At 39.6% G+C, this 19,430-nt stretch overlaps 1 protein-coding gene across 1 annotated transcript; it reads right to left on the bottom strand.

Annotated features, from left to right (window-relative positions):
• Positions 1-2,216: 2,216 nt before the first annotated feature.
• Positions 2,217-2,807, bottom strand: LOC109421192 (uncharacterized). Its single transcript, XM_019695685.3, has 2 exons — positions 2,720-2,807; positions 2,217-2,657 (listed from the first exon to the last, which is right to left on the bottom strand). Exons 1-2 carry the CDS (start codon positions 2,723-2,725, stop codon positions 2,328-2,330), a joined length of 336 nt encoding a protein of 111 aa, XP_019551230.2. The 5' UTR covers positions 2,726-2,807; the 3' UTR covers positions 2,217-2,327.
• Positions 2,808-19,430: the final 16,623 nt, after the last annotated feature.

Here is a 19,430-nt window from a genome sequence, read left to right as displayed (position 1 = left end):
CAGCATTCTGCGGGAATTTATCTCAGTACTATATTGGTCCTCTCTCTCCTCTTCTTGGCGTAACGTCCTCACTGGGACAAAGCCTGCTTCTCAGCTTAGTGTGCTATGAGCACTTCCACAGTTATTAACTGAGAGCTTCCTCTGCCAATGACCATTTTGCATGTGTATATATCGTGTGGCAGGCACGAAGATACTCTATGCCCAAGGAAGTCAAGGAAATTTCCTTTACGAAAAGATCCTGGACCGACCAGGAATCGAACCCGTTACCCTCAGCATGGTCATGCTGAATACCCGTGCGTTTACCGCCTCGGCTATATGGGCCCTTACTATATTGGTATACTTCTCAGAATTCTGGGGAATCTCAGGATCAAAATATTTTTCTTTTGATTTCATTTGTTTTGCAGAATGCACTGTCTCATCGTTTTTTTTTTTTCATTTTCTAATCAGAGTCGCGATTCTCAAAAATCGATGTCTCAGCCAAATTTGCCCAATGCTAGCTGGCACGCGCACGTCATTGAAGCTGAGGGGCAAATGGGTTGTAGTTATGTGCATGACCAATGGTTGCAATCCCCTGCTCTCTTCAAGCGTTCAAGTTTACGGTCCATACAAATTTCGAAAATTTTGTGTTGAAGAAAGTCTACGAGGACGCCAAATTTGAGCCTACGTAGTTGCCTTGCGAGCGTTGCCAGGTAGCTCCTCACTACGAGGAGAAAGGCCAGAGGTCTGAGATGGCCAAAAATGAGTCTACGTAGTTTATAGACATGGACAGCACCCAAGCATTCGTATCTGTTCGTATCTACATATGTATTTATGATAAGCATTCCCATTGTTCCTAGGGCAGAATAAGTAATCGTTATTTCACAAACCCAACCTAGTTCTCCCATAGCTTGGGAGATCCCCTGGGATTTTCTTCGACTGACTGTTTCATTGAAACAGCATTCTCTTTATCGGCTCTTGTATTTGCGTCATATAAGTGGCTGATGGCGATCATGACATTTTATTTACATTACATTTGAAAATATGACCACAAAATTCAAGCTGGTATGAAGCCACCAAATAGCATGCATCCCACTTCTCTAACTAATTGATTTCCGTCGCGATGATGCCGCGGTTCACCCTGCATTCCATGCTTGAATCCATGTTTATTGCCAAATCAGATAGCACCGTCGTCGGCTCGACCGGCGTGATTGATTGCTTTTGAAGTCGTAAATTAAGCTATCGTTTCAGTCTATCAAGATCTAACGATCTCCTTTGTAAATTCCCGCGGTTGCTCATTGTCTTCAGCATATGTCTGGCGAGCATAGGGGAATAAGGCATAAAATGTAGACGTGGGCATTCGCTGGTAAAATCTTTTGTAATTGTGGGCAAACAATATTGAAAACTACTATTCCCATTCAAACGTTTAAAAAGGAATACTCACAATTTTGAAATAATCTGAATCAATCACCTTCCTACCCTACAAGTTCAAACGGAGCCAAGCGTCCCGAAGGGAAACGTTCAACTCGTCAAAGGTTGCCCCATTAATCTTTCCAGTGTAACAGACCCAATCTATCTATCGAGTATTCCTCTTGGAGAATATTGCAAAGAGATAGAAAGAGAAAGAAAAAGGGCAAGTGTCTCATTGTGCACGAAAGCCATTAGAATGCTAGTAAAAAAACACGCTGAGGTGTGGTTCCATCGTTCATCAACTACCTATCTACCTGCTATTCTTGAATTCTCAGCGTGTCTAGGACTGTGGTAGACGAAGAAATGTACACCGAATCGGCGAGAGAGACGGTGGTAACAACTTGATTGATTGCAATTTCGATTCAAACTACTTGTTTGGTATAATGGTAGGTGTCACTCCGGTGAGTGCGACATGACGCGAAAGGTGTTTCACTAATGACAGGTGTAAGTCAGATCTTTAACAACTATATATGCGTATAAAGACAGCCTAATAGGTATTTCCTTTGGCGGCTTCAATGAATTGGATGTTGTTTGATAAACACTAGAATTACTAACACTATTTTCATACCGAGCCCCTTGGTATAAAGTATTCGGTTCTACTTATATGGATAGAAATAAGTTTGAACTAGGAATCTTGCTTAAGAGTAGACCTTTGACCTGGTTTTCACAAACAAGTCCATATAAGTATTCTTATGCCTTCTAGCTGTATCGAATCTGCAAATAACTCCAGATCATTTGATCTGTCATCACAAAAACTAAAATACGTTAAATTTTGCGTTAAATATTTCTTGAAGTTTTACCTATATTTCATAACCAGATTCAAATCACAAAATTCTTGCATGGCCAAACATCCAGAGACCTCACACATTCACCGTCCCAATCTACCAATACTTGGAATATCCCAGTCCGTATCCGTATCCGTGTCCGTATCCATGTCCGTACGGGGCATAGTTCCACAGACCTCCATCGACGACCTTGGTGGTGGACACAACAGTCGGAGCCCAAGCATTCGAGTATCCGTAGCTCTTTCCGTAGGCTGGCCATGCACCGTATCCGTAGTGTGCGTTACCAGACCAGTACGGGGGCCAGGCAGCTCCAGTGGTGGCAACTGGCCATGCGTTATCGTACGCCACTACGCCAGCTGTGTAGGGAACCACGGGAGAAGCCTCGGTGGCAATGGCCATCAGAAGGGCAAGGGCTGCGATTGTGAACTGTTTTTGGGTAAAAATCATGTTAGAAGAAAATGTTTCACGAGTAATCGAACCAAACAAACCTTCATTTTAGAATGATACAATTTTCCACTGTGCGTTGGAAGCTCCAGGAAGTGTTTGCAGAAGCGTTGCTAGCTAACTGATACTTCTAACTGACTCCAAACTCGGTTTTATAGTCGAAAAATAGTGAACGTTACTCGATCACATCGGGTTCAACCCATATAAATTGACTATTTTTCGATAATTGAAAGCGGAAGGCATATATTTGGGTGAAGCTTGAATGATTCTTCAGGATTGGTCTATAGGTACCACGAAAACGTCGATAGTTGTGAAGTTGTTAAGTTCCCGACAATCTACACGTACGCATGAAGAAGACGGTGGTCAACGAAGCGTGAATCGTATTTTGATGTGTCGGTTTGCTGGACACAAGGGGCAAACAATAACGTTCATAATTAGTGAATTCACCTTTTGACATGGATGGATCCACTAATTATTAATTAGTAAGCACTTAGATACTTACTACTCATTTGGAATAGGGTTTCATTCGCTCATAGGTGTGGTAATAGCTGAAATCTGCTAGTTTTTGAATTAGAACACGATAGTACCAAGGATAGTACTAATCGTGCCTACATGTGTACAATATTTTATGAGAATCGGTTCAAAATTGAGCAAAAACCATACCCGTGCAAAAAAGAATCGGATGTAGTGTTTTTGAGATTGCAGGAAATGTTCGCATATGTTGTGTAGTTTTCTTCGTCAGTTAGATGTCAGCTAGACCATAGCTAAACAGTTTGGGAACGTCCAAAAATAACGTTGCATTTTTTAGCCGATTTTTGCCCCTCCCCCCTCGTAGCATATTTGTCCATGCCTAATACATATATGGCTCGCTCCCCTCTAAAAAGCTTCATCATTTATGGACGCCCCCTTACCTTACTACGCCACCAGTTGCCAACTAGAGGTACAAGATGATTCTGTTGGTAGCCTGGACGGGATGGCAATAAGAAAACAACGATGGACGGATTAACGGGCACGACGACGATGAGACAGGGACATTAAATGGTTTATGTCGCTGACAGAGTGTGAAGGACTGTTTGAACAGATCTACGATTCAGAATGCTAAAGGATATACACCAAGAATTTACCGAATACCCTAATAAACGCCTCATTGGATCCCCGATAGTGTTTCGTAAAAAAATACGAAGAAACTTTTGCAGGAATTCTTGAAAAAACTCCTAAGGAATTTCAAAACCATTTCAAGGTGAAAACGCTGGAGCTATCGCAGAAGAAGTTTTCAATGGGATCTTTATTTTGGGTACTGTTGCAGAAATGTATTGAAACTTTCAAAGAACTTTCAGAAAGAGTCGCTGGAGATATTTTGAAATAATTGTGGATTATTTGTTACTATTTGGGAGGTTTACCCTATAGCACTATTAGACCAAGCCCACTCGTGGGCTTCATACTACACACGCAACAGCACGTCGTTAACGATTTTTAATTTCGCTATCCACCCATTTTCGCACCGGTCGTTCGTTTCCATGTGAGTAAAATAATGATCGGTCGCCTTTGCGAACCGGTGGTCTCTATTCTATCCGTACCATTGGTTTTTTGCACTTCTGTAAATCATCGCAATATTTTGTGTATTTCTATAGTGTTATTGCAAATCTTATTCAGTACCGTCGTTGGGGGTGAGAATGGGTCAAAAAAGGATACTCAAAGATTGTTTGTTAAATAACAAATGCAATTGAAGTCGGAATAACTTTTTATTTGGTATGTATGGTAATAAAAGTTTAGCAAGAAAGTATCACATTATATGAATTACGTACTTAACTACAAATGATTGAAAATTGACCCAATCTCACCCCTTAGAGGGGGTGAGAATGGGTCAAAGTATTCGAAGTCACCTATCTAAGAATATAAGTTAATTTTATTGATCATAACTAGTAAATCTATTTAAAATACAAAGTTACCATGACGAATAATAATCTAGGTAATTTTAAAAGATGATAAATCCACCTAAGAGGGCTAATACAACCGAAAAAATGGTTGAAATTTGATAGAATAACGTTTGTATGTTGTATCGCCATTTTTAGCCACCATAATCATCCTCATTTAAGGTTTCAACCTCCAAGAGAGGAGGGAGGAAGATTACAATGAGGGAAGGACGCATTGAAAGATTGATTGAAAAAAAAAATGATATTTTTAGTATACTGCATAAGAAATGTTTAATTAAGTCCTCCGTTATAAACTCTTACACATGATCAACATGATCAACATGATCATTGGCCTCTCAAGATAGAGGGTCGTTCAAATATTATGTTATACAACATTTCACATTATTGAACCCTCTCTCGCAATAACATTTAAACGAATATGCAGTACACTAAAGGCTAGATGGTGATTAGAGGAGCTGTCCAAACGCATGAGTGTATTTTTATAAATGATTTTAGGCACTAAACGTATGAACACACTGCTTGACGCTTCTTCGACATATTTTCGAAAAAAAAAAGTGCTTTTATGAAGATACGGTAAACATGGCACCACTTTAAAGTCAATTGGGGACTGGATAACAAGTTGAATTTTTAGTTAAGGTTATGTGCAGTCGATAACTTGCTTGACCCAATCTCACCCCCATTCTTAATATTTAGACATAGGGTCGAAAATATTGAATTTTTAAATAAAAAGTGCATTGACAGCCCACTTTTTTCGTTGCATCAACCAGGTAATATCTACAGCTAACTACTTATAAGAAAATTTATGGTTAGGTGCTTGTGTGGAACATTGCGAAGGAGAAATTTTTTCAGAGTGATTTACTAGTAGTTTCATCACATAAGTTTAGCCACAAATTTAACAAAAAACGATTATTGCTAAACATCTTATTCTGCATCATGATGTTTAAAAACATCTCCTCTTTGAAATAATATAAAGTTTCCAATATAAATTAGCGATAGTTGACGAGTTATTTCAAATTTTATGTTTCTCCATTTTGACCCAATCTCACCCCCCAGACCCATTGTCACCCCAATCGACGGTATAATAATCTGTGCTCATATTTTGAAAGAAGGGGTTTTGGATAAGACTGAAAACAGTTAGTAAAAATTGAACTCAAATAAATAATTCCCTTGGAGATTTGTACTAGTTTTGGTGCGTTTAAAGATATCATTTTCTCAATAATGTATGATTGTATTTAACCCCGGAATTCAAGCCATCTTTTTTTAAATTATATGTTTGTTGCTTACTGTATGACTTGTAGGTTGAATTTTTATCTAAAATAATATCCATCTCTTCGATATCCATGTTGCCTTTCTCGCAAGAAATTTATCTGAATTTGAGATTTTGAGCATCTTTTTTAATAATTAGGTTTATTGAATAATTACATCCCTTGCATTTCCAACACATTTATAACATAGTTGTCTCCTTTACAACTTCGCGTAGGTCAAGATTCATGAATCCTGGTCATAGTAGAAACTGTCTTCTAACAGTCTGCGATAAGTTTGCGCAACCTTTTTTCATTAACGTGTATTTTAACATCAGCTAATTCTATACTCAGTCACAACCTTTTAGTTACAAAGCATCAATCGGAAATATTAATATATAATGCGATTTTTTGGATGCTGGTATATGAATAGGGCCCATATAGCCGAGGCGGTAAACGCACGGGTAGTCAGGATGACCATGCTGAGGGTGACGGGTTCGATTCCCGGTCGGTCCAGGATCTTTTCGTAAAGGAAATTTCCTTGACTTCCTTGGGCATAGAGTATCTTCGTGCCTGCCACACGATATACACATGCAAAATGGTCATTGGCAGAGGAAGCTCTCAGTTAAAAACTGTGGAAGTGCTCATGGAACACTAAGCTGAGAAGCAGGCTTTGTCCCAGGAGGACGTTACGCCAAGAAGAGAGAGAGAGATATGAATATTTTGTTAGAAGCAGATTCTATGCGCTTGAAGTAGACTGCGTATTTGTCAAAGTACATAATGAGCCCCCTCTCCTTTTTGGCACTTCATACAACAATTGTTGTATTGTAACATCCAACACCTTGCTTTTTCTATAACGAGGAACCTACAATATGGCAGTCCTGCACACCGCCTATTTTAATTGATGAAACTTGGCAGCTCGACTATTTTTTTTTAGATTTTTGTCGGTATTTCAATGACATCTGGATTGAGTAAGGTACAGTCAAAGCATCTTTGAAAAATCGTAACTACTCTTATCTAATCTCATACATACGCAGCCAGTACGGAATCACCCTGGAAAGCAATCGTGTTACTTTTCTTCTCAATATTGATGCTTGCAGCATATCAGAGATATGACACATGCATCAAAAGTGTGGAATTAGCATTTAAGTTAAAATACACGTTAATACAAACAAAAAAACATGCATTAAAGCGGCCAGGTCTACTGCGTTGTATTTACGCGCAAAGATGATTCTTCGAAATACTTGGAGTACAGAATATTTCTTTCGGCAAGGTACTTCTCGAATTTACAGGGGAGGAAGGATGCGTGGACATATTGTACTAAACGATCCAGATTACATGTTGATGAATATGTTTTAAATATATCAAAATGTGGATAATAGAGCTATGAATAAATGTGTAATATTGGAAAGATCTCCCCAATTGTTGGGTTGTTTTTATAGATCTAATGTCGAACCTCCTATTCTGTATGATCGGTGTTATTCACATGGGGTCTTCGCAGATTTTTTTCTGTTTTGCCCTATTGTTTCTACAAGGGTGAAGTTACCCATTTCGCACACTTTCTTTATAATGTCTCGTTTATTTAATTTATATTTTTAAATTTATATTTAATAAACCACCCACTGACGACCACCATTTTCAAAAACAGCAATCAAACCAAAACTCCTTTGCCTTTTTCGAAATATACACGACAAAATGAAAGGCGGGGCACAGCTCTTTCAAAGTGGGGGATCTCAGCCCGGAAAGTGAAGAAAGAAAACCTTGTGGTCACTTATTACCGTCAAATGGTATCTTTTCGGATTAGAAACGCACATCTTCTCACCGAAATCTGAAACGGATGACGATAATTTTGGAACTTGTCGGAACGAACTTCGCGAGTTATTTATTTGGATATTTTTCTGAATGTGCGAAACCAAACTTTACTTGCTGCGTAGAAACCACGGCTCAAACATGTACGTGTTAAAATAGCAAAACTCACTGAATCACTATACATTTCTTCAAATATTAGTTTCGAAACGATCGGCCGAATCAAAAACTAAAGGTGCGATTATGGACAATCGTGACTATTTTTAAGAGAAAATCAATACATTTTCGTTATGCATGATCCTAAAATTGGCGAAGAAGGGAAAACTTTATTCATAACATACTTGAGCAAAGCTTGTCAATTTAAACCTATTATTTTTCTGCGTTTGTATTGTCACTCTATCACAAATGTATGTCAGACAATTTGTTGTGTTATTCGTGTAACGATCTATGATATTATTTGGTTGAAAATTTCAAAGCAAGTAAAAATAAAAATTTTAATTATTTGATGCAAACTAAAATAAATTCCTACCTATACAAAACAAGAAAATCATTCTCTGGAACCTATATACCTGGCAACAAATCCATACTCATGTTCTTTCGTCTCCTCTTTACGCTACCCAGAGAGCTAAACGCGAGAGAGCGCACGAGCCTACGGATAGAGACCGTACTTTGCGTGTCTCTATATTCTAAGCGCTGCTACGAACCGTACGTAAACTTTTCGCTTTCGAGCCCTACTTAGCAGCGACCAGTGCGGTTCGCTTCTTTGCTCGGGGCTCTACTTAACGTTAAAACGCTTAATGGAGCCCATGAGTGGGCTTGGTCTTAGAGCAGCAAAGAGAACAAGCAGAGAGATTCATACTGCTGTTCGGCATGAACTATTTTTGCACGGCTACGCAGAAGTGCCATAAAACGATATTTGTTAATCCATGTTTTGTTTTTTTTTTTTTCAATCAGAATTATGTTTTATGTACTAGGGAATGGCGCCACTTGGGCGGTGGCATCTATAATCGTCTGTTTTCCACTATAACTCAGTCAAATTTGAACCAATTGACACAACTTTTTGAATGTGGTGAGATAGGTATAGTATCTACCCGTGTACAACATTTTAAGTGAATTGATTCAAAATTGACTGAGTTATAGTAGAAAACAGACGAATATAGAAGCCACCGCCCAAGTGGCGCGATACCCTAGATTAAGAATACAATTCCCCTGCGCTTCGATTCAGAAAAGGGTATGGGCGCGTTCTGTCAACTTGGTCGAGGCAGATTTCTTGTGAGAACAAGTTGCACACGGACATTCAAAAGTGCCTGAACGAAAGATGTTGCTTGTGAGGATCACTTGAAGATCGGCTGGAAGATCATTCTTTTTTTTAGAATATTTGCGCTCGTCTATTTGTTGCTCTTCGTGTTCGTATATTTTAAGTTTCAACTTCAACTGAGTTTGATGAACGCTGCTAGTCAGCAGGGATGATCTTCGCATCTGCATCCGTTGAACCAATCTGAATGGCCGTCGTGAAAGAATCACCAAAAGCGCTACTAATATTTCTTTTCTATTTTCATGTACAGTAAGGACCCGATTTTGTCAGCCCCATTTTGCGACGAACTTTTTGCTCTCATTATCTTACGGTCACATTTTTAGCAATTTATTAATATTTATCATCAAACTACTGCCGAGATGTAGAACATGAAGGAATAAAAAGTTTGAAAAACTGTTTGAGTTTTTGAAGAGAGCAAAAAATGTGTTCCGAAAAGGGGCTGACAAAATCGGGTCGCTTATGTATCTGAGTATCATGAGTGATAGCAGTAAGCAGGGATAGCAGTGAAAAATGGAAGTAATGCAGTACGACAGTGGTGCATTGCTGGTAAAAAATATCGCTGGAGATGAGCATTGTTTGTACTCAGCCATGTCTAAGACGTGCGCCGATGCCGAAGTGTCAGGAAAGGAAACATGCATAAAGCACTAATCTACAAAATCCCGGGAAAAAGTTGAAAGACCTTTTTTCACGTGGAAATCCAGCGGTAGACAAGCGGTGGATATGGACGGATGTTCGTTCACAGTAAAACCACTCAGCACTAAAATGTGTAAGCCCTACTCATAAGTGCATAATTTCCAGACCACACAAAAATGTGTTACAGCTACACATTCTCAAAAACAGCTCGTACACTCGTCTAGATGCGAAATGTCGATATTTTTTTTTTTGTTTTTCAAGGTCACTAGTAAACCTAGCTAGATTGCTGTACAAAATTTTTTTGCGAATTTAACGATTTTGCAGACACAGGAGCTGATTTTGTGAATGTGCAAGGGTTACACATTTTTGGTGTAGTCTGGAAATTATGCACTTTTGTGCTGAGCGGCGTTAGCGTGTTGGAATTGGAAGGACATTGGTAATAACAGAGCCGAATTTAAGAAAGCGACGAAGCGATTGTAAATAGCAGGAGATGGTAAAGTTGGACTACGAAGACGATTTGTTAGAAACCGCAGACAGCAAATGACATAGGCTTATCGTATTTCGATGGAGATGGCGATGAGGATGGAAGCAAGCGGGAACAACCCAACATAAACATCGATTCCATCAACTCAAAATTGGCTTGACGCATGCAACCCCGAAGTTGGGTGGAAAGAACTCACTTTTGGGTAGTTTCGTCTCTCCGTGTAGTAAGCATCGGTGAGAACAATCATCATGACGAGACAGTGAATGTGTTGCTGGCTCATTGAGGAGAGGAGCTTTGGTGGAGCCAGTCGCCTGTATTGCGAGGTCCCGTATCATGCTAAGTGATTCTACTGCAGTTTGCTAAGAATGTCGGAAACGGATTGTTATAGTGAGTTGCGTAATATTCACATTGGCGATCCTGCCAGGAGTGCATCATAATTTATTTCAAGTTAATCAAAAAGGTAGGTAGAATCACTTGGCATGTAAACAGTGAGAACAAGTGGATTGTTTGTGTATGTGAAGTGTTTAGTGCTACCAGGGATGGCAAAAATACTTTTTTCTCTTTTCCGTTCATCGATACTGGCAGTAAAATAAAAACAAAACAACGGCAGCACCAATACCATCAGACGCCGCGCCGATGGCAGTCAAGCAGACGCTTGACGGGTTTCGCTTCCCCACGAAAATATTTATGAGCAGTCAAGATGAGGCGGGTGATTGCGAAAAATGTCAAATATTTTCAACTGCTAATAACTCATTTGTTTTAATAAATAATTTTAATCGATTTCCACAAATAGCTAGAGCACACTCTTAGCTTTGTGAAGCATGTAAAGAAGTTTGTCTAGAAGCGGTTTGAAACGCATAAAAATGCGAAAACAGTTTCGAACAGTTTGAGTTTGGCTGAGCCTATGATGTTCGTGTGGAAAAATGTCAAATGTACAGCCGGTAACCGTTTTTTCCAGTACATTTCTCATCCCTGAGTGCTACAAACGCGACGAGCTGAGAATGCGGAGTAGTTTTTTTTATCGAGCCGTTGTGGATGTGTATGCAACGGTTTGAGCACATTCACATACACCCAGGCGCGGTGGTATGGTTGACTCTCGTTGTCGACTGATAGCACGTGATAGTCGTCAGTCGATCCCTGCGTGCATGCTTGATCATGTTATTGTTCGGCACTTGTGATCACGCTTTCGTAGTAAAGGCAAACAAACGACGTGGTGTGTGTGGCAGCAGATAAGGTAATCGGTAATTGGGAATGGAGTCGTTAAATACTCGCGGTAACTCGAGGCTGGTATGATTGGTAAAACAAGGTAAGCATAAACGGAATTTTCGCTTTGGAGCGAATCAATGGCATGTGGAACCGCCGAAAATAATTCTGCACAAAGAAAATGCAGGGACGTGTAATGAAAACCGTCCAAAGAAATAGCGTGTTGGACAACCGCCGAAAATTGTTCTGCATAAAGAAAATGCAGGGACGTGTAATGAAATGTCGAATTTAGCGTTACGTAATAAATAAATGTTCCCTTATGTCCACCACAAGTTTTACAAACGAGCACTGGGACAAAAAGGAAGTAGAAGTGGTCTTCATTTTCAATAAGCGGGTTTATAGATGCGGATTCCGGATCACCGGACAATTCGAGAGCTTTATCGACCCGCTAAGCAAAATACGACCGTTTCTAAAAACGGACCATTTGATTCTAGATTCAACAAAACATACCGCTGCAGACGACCAGCTTTTCGAGTTTCAACCAACAAATTGCGTAGTGATTCTGCCTCGGGTATTGTAAGTAGGCTATTTGCCTTTAATAGGTGATATGGAGCATGTGAGTGACTTACCTGAGTCTCATCCCAGGGGCACCTAGCCGGATGAGAGTGAGTTTGGGGAGCTACGATGGCCCACACCGTCGTTGGTCGCTGGGTTCTCTTCGTTGGCACTATTCACACACGCACTTTACTCAATACGGCGACCCTGCCGAGACGTCACACATCGGAGTACTTCCGGTTTCGGATCAGCTTTTCGTCATCAATTGGTCTTTCTCACTGCTTAACACACACGGTCCGCCGGGGAGGTCTATTCCACGAGGCCCATCGTTTCTACGGGGTATCAAAATCCTCACTTCCCGTTAACGCGGTTCACTATTCTCGCACTGTCGAGAACGCGCCAAAGGGGAACACGGATCTCTCGACACTAATCGCACACGCGGTCTGGTTGAGAGCCCTATATCACGAAGTTACTCGTCCCTCCGGGGGATCGCAATCTACACTTTCTAAAAACGTGGTGTCCTCTTCTTCCGGACACTGGGTTATCGCGGTCTCTGGGAACTCTACGGGCTTGGCGGAGCACCGGATCGAACACTGTCCCAAGGAGCTATCACCCACGGTCTCGGGTATATCTCACGTACTTCGCTTGTTCGGTTTCACACATCAAACTCGCACCACAGCTCAAGGCAAAAAAGACCTTGGCTTCGGGGTTGAGCCCGGATGCTGCCTTTTCAACCCGTCTAATTTTTCGGTGCACTTTCTCGTCTAATTCACACCGATTCGCCGTCCCATTATTGCAGCGAGAGCCGGCGTTTTTATGGAGATGAGTGCAGTAACGATGTTTGAAATGGGCAATTTTATAGGGAACTTTAACAATTTTAGGCCTAACTCCTAACACAAAAACAATTTACAAAATGTTTATATATATTTATCTTTATGGGACATGCACATGTAACAGTATATGAACAGACGACTACGAATGTTCCCAAAGTTTTTCTGGGCGACAGTTCACAATAGGGAACTTTCAGTGAAGTACTAGATTTTTAGCAGATTTTTTTATGGTTAGATGGTAAATTTCCGTTTTTGCTACGACATTAGGCAAAAAGCGTGGGTATTGTGATTCCTTGCCTTATTTAATGTTGTTAGAACAAAACTTTGGAAAAGTTTGTTGCAAGAAATGGAGAAAACAATCACACAGTTACCCAAAGTTTTGCTCAAACAGTATTAAATTAGGCAAGGAATCACGGTAGCCACGCTTTTTGCGTCATTTCATTGCAGAAATGGAGAATTCACCTACTCACCATACAAAAACCAGCTCGTTACAACAATCTAGTACTTCATTGATTGCGTCTTAATAGTGGAAATTCGTCCTGTTTTAGGCGCAAAATAAACCGAACATGTTTGTACACATGTCGTTTTTTAAAGTTTGGATCACTAACTTTGTTAAAAATTCAGAGAATAGGAATAAAATGTGATATATGCCGGGGCCCGTGGCGTAGTTGGTCACACGTTCGCTTCATATGCGGATGGTCATTGGTTTGATTCCCAGCCCCGGCACTTGCAATTTTTCGTCAGTTGCTTTTCCCCCGAGAGCAACTGACACTGACCCTCTTCTGAGCCCCATGGCTCAAACGGACCTGTATACTTGGACATCGGCGAACTGCTACTCATAATGGACCCCCAATCGGACTGGAAAGGAACAACGGCCATCCATCATCATCCTTGTGCTCATCATTCTACTAGGTACAATGTAGAAAAAGTGAAAAGCAGCAGAAAGGCAACCAGTTCGATAAAGTAGAATAGAATCTAGGCGCTGTACAAAATGTATGTGCAGCTGTCAATTGAAATTGCTCACGTAGTGCCCCAGTGGACAATAGAGCTGTAAATTAGGTTAAGTGATTAAGAATAAAAAAAAATGTGATATCATCTCGAGAAAAGTGCTCTCTTAGTTTAGGAAAATATGCAATTCCGAAGTGAGCCTTAATTCATTTTTATTTTCCATACTATCGTTACAATTTGCTGGGAACTGTATTAATATTCTATTATAGAACATTTATCATTGTGGAGCGGACCTGGTGTGATGGTTAGAACACTTGACTATCACGCCGAGGACCTGGGATCGAATCCCACTCCCGACAAACTCACAAAATGTGAGTTCTTCCTTCGGAAGGGAAGTAAAACGTGGGTCCCGAGATGAACTAGCCTAGGGCTAAAAATCTCGTTAATACAGATAAAAAAAAACATTTGTCATTGGGAAATCTGATAAATACAGCTTAAGATCTAAATTAACTCTTCACATTTCCATCTACAACATCCAGAAATCGAAAGATCTGAAAATTACTGCTGAAGATCAAAATCAGTTCTTTCACACATTCATCTACAACATCCGAAAATTGTAAGATCTGAAAACTACTATTTAAGATCAAAATTAGTTCTTTAAAGCACTCATATACAACATGGCGGGACCAAACCAACACAACTACCATGACTCGCAAATACCTTGGAAAATGTAGAACATGATGCTCTTGTTATCTCCTATTTTCAGATATGAGTCGTAGTGCAGTGGCAATGTCATTAATTATGCTCATGAATCACAAGGTCATAAGTTCGATTCTGGTCGTGGCCATTTTTATTTTTTTTACTCCAATCTATCTGTCAGATCATTTTATGATATTGGTTTGATGTGATACAGTCCAGATCTCCCCAGATAGTAGTCTGATCTTATAATATCAAAATGAGATATTATTATGTTCTTCCTCATACTAATTTTTGATCTTATTTTTGATCTTTTATGTCTTATGTAAAACAAATCAATAGCTAATTATGATCTTGAGTACTTCACTGAAGAATATCAAATGATGATATTGTTTTGATTTTTACTTCTACTCGGGTTTGGAGCCCATTTGAATTGAAGAAAGAACACATTTAGTAATTTTTGTGCAGTATCTATAAGAGTGAAAATGCCAAACCATCACAACTTCAACGTTCAAAAATTACCTATGTTTTCAGAATTTTGAAGTATTAATATATTGTTGATAATCGCTAAAAATTTCATTCATTTCGGTTCACTGGTCTCCGAAATATGACATTTGAAAAATTAGTTGTCTAAAAAATAGTGTTCTACAAGAACGATTCTAGCTTCGCGTAAAATTAATCAATCGAGCTAAAAACTTATACCAATGATGCACATATGATAGATTGACAAACAGTCAAAATTTGAGAATTTTTGATGCACTCTATGAAAAGTCACAGCATGCTGATTTTTTTTGTGGAAGAAAAAAAAGTTGCATATCCCAAACATTTTGGCTACCCCCTGTATGAGCAAAATTTTATCTGAATTGAAAAAGGTCGCTTGTACGCGACTCGTACGTTAAGCTGCGCAAATGCTGTATGTTTTATTGTTGAATTTTTTATTTTTAGCTGATTTCTGTTTTTTTATATGGTGGAGACAAGATGACTTTAGAGCGAGTATAGGCGCTTAAGCCTTAGGCATTAGGGCCAGGGCATACGAAATAAATGTCATTGTCCCATCCCTGGAAATTATACTACCATGGACTGTGCATTAACCATCTTAGCTACGCCACTCTCAACGGTTATATGTACATACCCCATCCCACTGTAAATAAAACGGTTGGTACACTTGTCCCCGTTTCTTCCTTTATCATATTAAAAAAAAATGCGTCAATTATGTTATTCATACGTAGGTAATCTAATTATCGCTAGTTTTTTAACCATCTTCAAAACCATTAGTCTGCACATTGGGCCTGGCCGTTTTAATATTTGTATCACATCACCCCTGATATGCTGCAAATATTAATATTGACAAGAAAATATCTGAAGCATTTCTGAAATTTCCAGGATGCTTTTCAATACTGGCTGTGCAAGAACTAGAATAGAATAGAATAGAATATGGTGGAGACAAGATGTCTTTGATCATAGAGAAACAAGAGTAAAACCATCCCTCAGGTTATTTTGAGTTGGGTTCTATACTTATAAGCAAAAAAAGCATCTGAACAAAAAAACAACTACCCTTCCTGGATCCATTTGATCTGATTTCATTCCGCTTCGTCACCAGTAATAGGTACCTACTAGGCGCCCGCGCTTTCGGACAACTGAATTAATCCAGTTTCTATCCCGCATACCTACCGGCGTGGCGGACGGGTGGCCCCCGATTATTGCGATCTCGCCGAAGTGCATGCATGCATGCGAGCTGCAAAAACCGATCGACGCGAAAGCCGCGCTACACTCCTGGAGGTAAACCAGTATGTTGGTTGGTTGGTTTGATTTGTTTGGTGTACGACAATCTACACATTAATGGCTGTGTTCGCGTTCTGTTGTTTCTTCATGTGCCAGGTTGCCAACAGGTAGTAGGTAGCGTTGTTGGTTGGTATACCTTTATCCAGTCCGGGTCCGCACTGCTGTGGTGATCGAGATCGATAAACTGATTGGAATTCCACGCCATCGTCGTCGTAGTCGTCGTCGTTGTCCGCCCGCGTTCAAATGGTTCTACCGGGTTTCACCAAGCGTGGCGATTTATTCTGGGTGAGGTTCAGAACGGCGATTCTATTATGATTGAGGGCAGGGTGAAAAACGACGCGATACATATCCTGTTTGGCAGAATTATATTTAGCGATGTGGTATTTTGATATCTAGCTCGATGACGGCGTGATTTCTTACGCAACTGTTTCAACACGTCTGAAGAACAGGATCCTGGTATGGGTCTTTATCCTAGATCTTGAAGAAGTGTCAAAAAAAGTGGACGCGGTAATGAGTTGCTTAATTTATTCCCCATTCTGCAGTTATCATTTCAGAACATTTCAGCAGGATTTTAAATGTCAATGTTATTTGAACACAAATCGAACTAAGCAGGTAGGGTCTTGTACCATTTGGGCAGGTGCACCTATTTTGGTCACTTATCGCTATAACTAAGTCAATTCAAACCGATTGACTTGAAATTTTGTATAGACTTAGGCTCGTACAGTATCTAACTCTGTACAAAAATTCAAGTTAATCGGTTTGAAATTGACTTAGTTATAGCGGCAAGTGCCCAAAATAGGTACCCCTGCCCAAATGGTACAAGACCCTAATTGGTATTTAACCACCCATATTCAATATGAGTTTCGCCTTCCTTGGCGGTATACCTTAAACTGTAATATAATTTGAAAAGGTTCTGAAAATCGTAATAAATCAAAAATTGTTATATGATGATTATTGGAACATCTTTTAATCCTTTTCAAGTGAAAATGTAACTATCTGTTGTCCAAAAATCAATCTACAAATCTAAAAGTTTGGTTACAGAGTTCCTTCACACAAAGAAGAGAAGTATCATTTTCTCGCAATACCTAGAATTGAAACCAACAGTTTATCACTCGCTCCCCTGAGTAAAATGGATTAATTTCAATCTAATTGACATGCCGATAACCACAAACAGCTCGGGAACAGGTATTGCCACCATTTTCTAGGCCACCCTCGCCGGTTGTTGTCGGTCGGTTTAATCTACATTCAGAATGCAACAAAGTTACCTCCAGGGTATCACCCGTTTTCGCATTCAGCTGAAGCTGGAGTGGCAACCTACAACGGGGTACAATCCGCACCCAGAACAGGTTCCCGCCTGCACCGCCAACAACCGATTGAACCATTTGAGCACACTCTTTTCTTCTATGTCCGATCCCTTGGGCATTGTTGAGGTTTTGAAATACTGCGGCGGCTAATCAGTGGTGAAAAGTTCAATCTGACTTTCTTGTTGATCTGGTTTCTGAAATGAAGGTGGTGGCGGTGGCGCTACGCCCTGACCTATATAGTGACCGCAGCAGAAGAAGAGGTTGTCGCCGGGTTCCCACGATAAATCCAGCAGAATTTATGTAACCGCACGAACGTGGGACTTTGAAGAACTGGTTAGGAACGGGTGTGGCCGTTGCATGATAAACGCCCATGTCACGAGGTACAGTTCTGGACTGGTCAGCAACGGACAAGAATATGATTACGACCAGTGACACAATCTGTCTTAGATGGAAATTTTACATGAGTCATATTGGTGGTTATGTAATTTTTACGTGATAAAACAGGTATGCAAATGGATTTTACTTAACATGATTCATGACACGATTCATGAAGTATGTTCACAGGACTTAAGAAGCTTCATCAATTCATCAGAATGAATATATCCCAAGTAACATTTTAAGTTTTGTTCGGTTCTGTAAGAGATCTTCATGACCAATTTGATAAAACTTGCAATAAAACTGAATCATACATCAAAACCTCTTGATAACCTCTTTAAGAGCATCTTCCGGCTAAGTGGACCACTCTCTGAGAGTTTCTGCAAACCGCATTAAGAGTAGCAATAAAACTGTTTTGAAACCCAATTGAAACATTTTCCATTTTCAGAAAGATAATGGTTGTTGTTTTTTTCTTCAACATGAACTATGACAGCTCAAGATGCAAAGAAGCTTCTTCGATGGCACGTAAAGTTCAGGAGAATATATCATTCGTAAGTAGAAAGTGATCATTTCAAAATAATATTTTAGTAATTATTGTGTTGGTAAGCTTATGCGCATTCAATTTTACCATGGATATTGGGGCTGCAGAAACATAAAACTAATGCGCTTCGAAATTGGTGAATATTCTCATCTTGGAATGAAATAAATCAATTTGGTAATTTAGTTAAATTATCCCGAATCATAATAAAACTCGGCTGAGAGAGTTAATTTATGTGAGCATGTTATGGAAATGGCGGCAAACTATCAATTCTTTGCTTATTTGAGCAAAATTAACTATGTTTCATTCACCTCAGCTAATTCTTCAATACGGCGACGACCAATTAGCGAAAATAAAACAAAAGCAAGTTTACTTTTATGATGACCACAATAAACCTAGCAGTGTCGTAGTTTCTGCTTTTCCACCAACAGATGTCGTTACTAATCGAACAGATCGCCATCTGTTGAGAGTTTGAACAGTTTTGTTGTGGTAATAATTAATGCCAGAAGGTTTACATATCAGAGAGTTTTCGGGTTAAGTACGGTTCCTTTGAATTCCACTAAGAATTTGCATCCTTTGACAGATACGTATTTCGACCTCAACTGTAAGGTCGTCTTCAGTGTCTTGTACTTGACTCGACTGAAGAGATCCATCGCATTCTAGGGTGCCTGTACCAATTATGGCACTACTTAAGGAAAACTTTTTGTACAAAAATAACGAGAAGACCAACGAATGTCAACACTATGTTAAAATATAGCTTAGTTTCCATACTTTACAGGAAAAATATAGAAACAGAGCCAAAACTTCTTTTAGTATTTATTACAGCGTGTGCCAATGATAGGAACCCTGTACCAGTTATGGCTACATTTTTAACTTCGGTTCCTTTTCGCACTATTTACATGCATTCCTTATGGGATTAGCCATAACTGGTACACTATGGCTATATTAGGTGCAAGGAAGCCGAAATTTTAAGGAAAATGATTTATTTCTATCATCATTTGAGCAAAATGTGGAGTTTAAATGAGTGCAACCATCTTTTGTGAACGTCATCTGTTGTTCACAAGTTTTTTCTTGTTGATTTACATCGTAAAATGGTGAAAATCAACTATGG

Source organism: Aedes albopictus, chromosome 2 (genome assembly GCF_035046485.1).
Source record: "Aedes albopictus strain Foshan chromosome 2, AalbF5, whole genome shotgun sequence".
NCBI classification, from domain to species: domain Eukaryota; kingdom Metazoa; phylum Arthropoda; class Insecta; order Diptera; family Culicidae; genus Aedes; species Aedes albopictus.
Note: the sequence above shows the minus strand (reverse complement) of the source record. Positions and strands in the feature narration are given on the sequence as shown.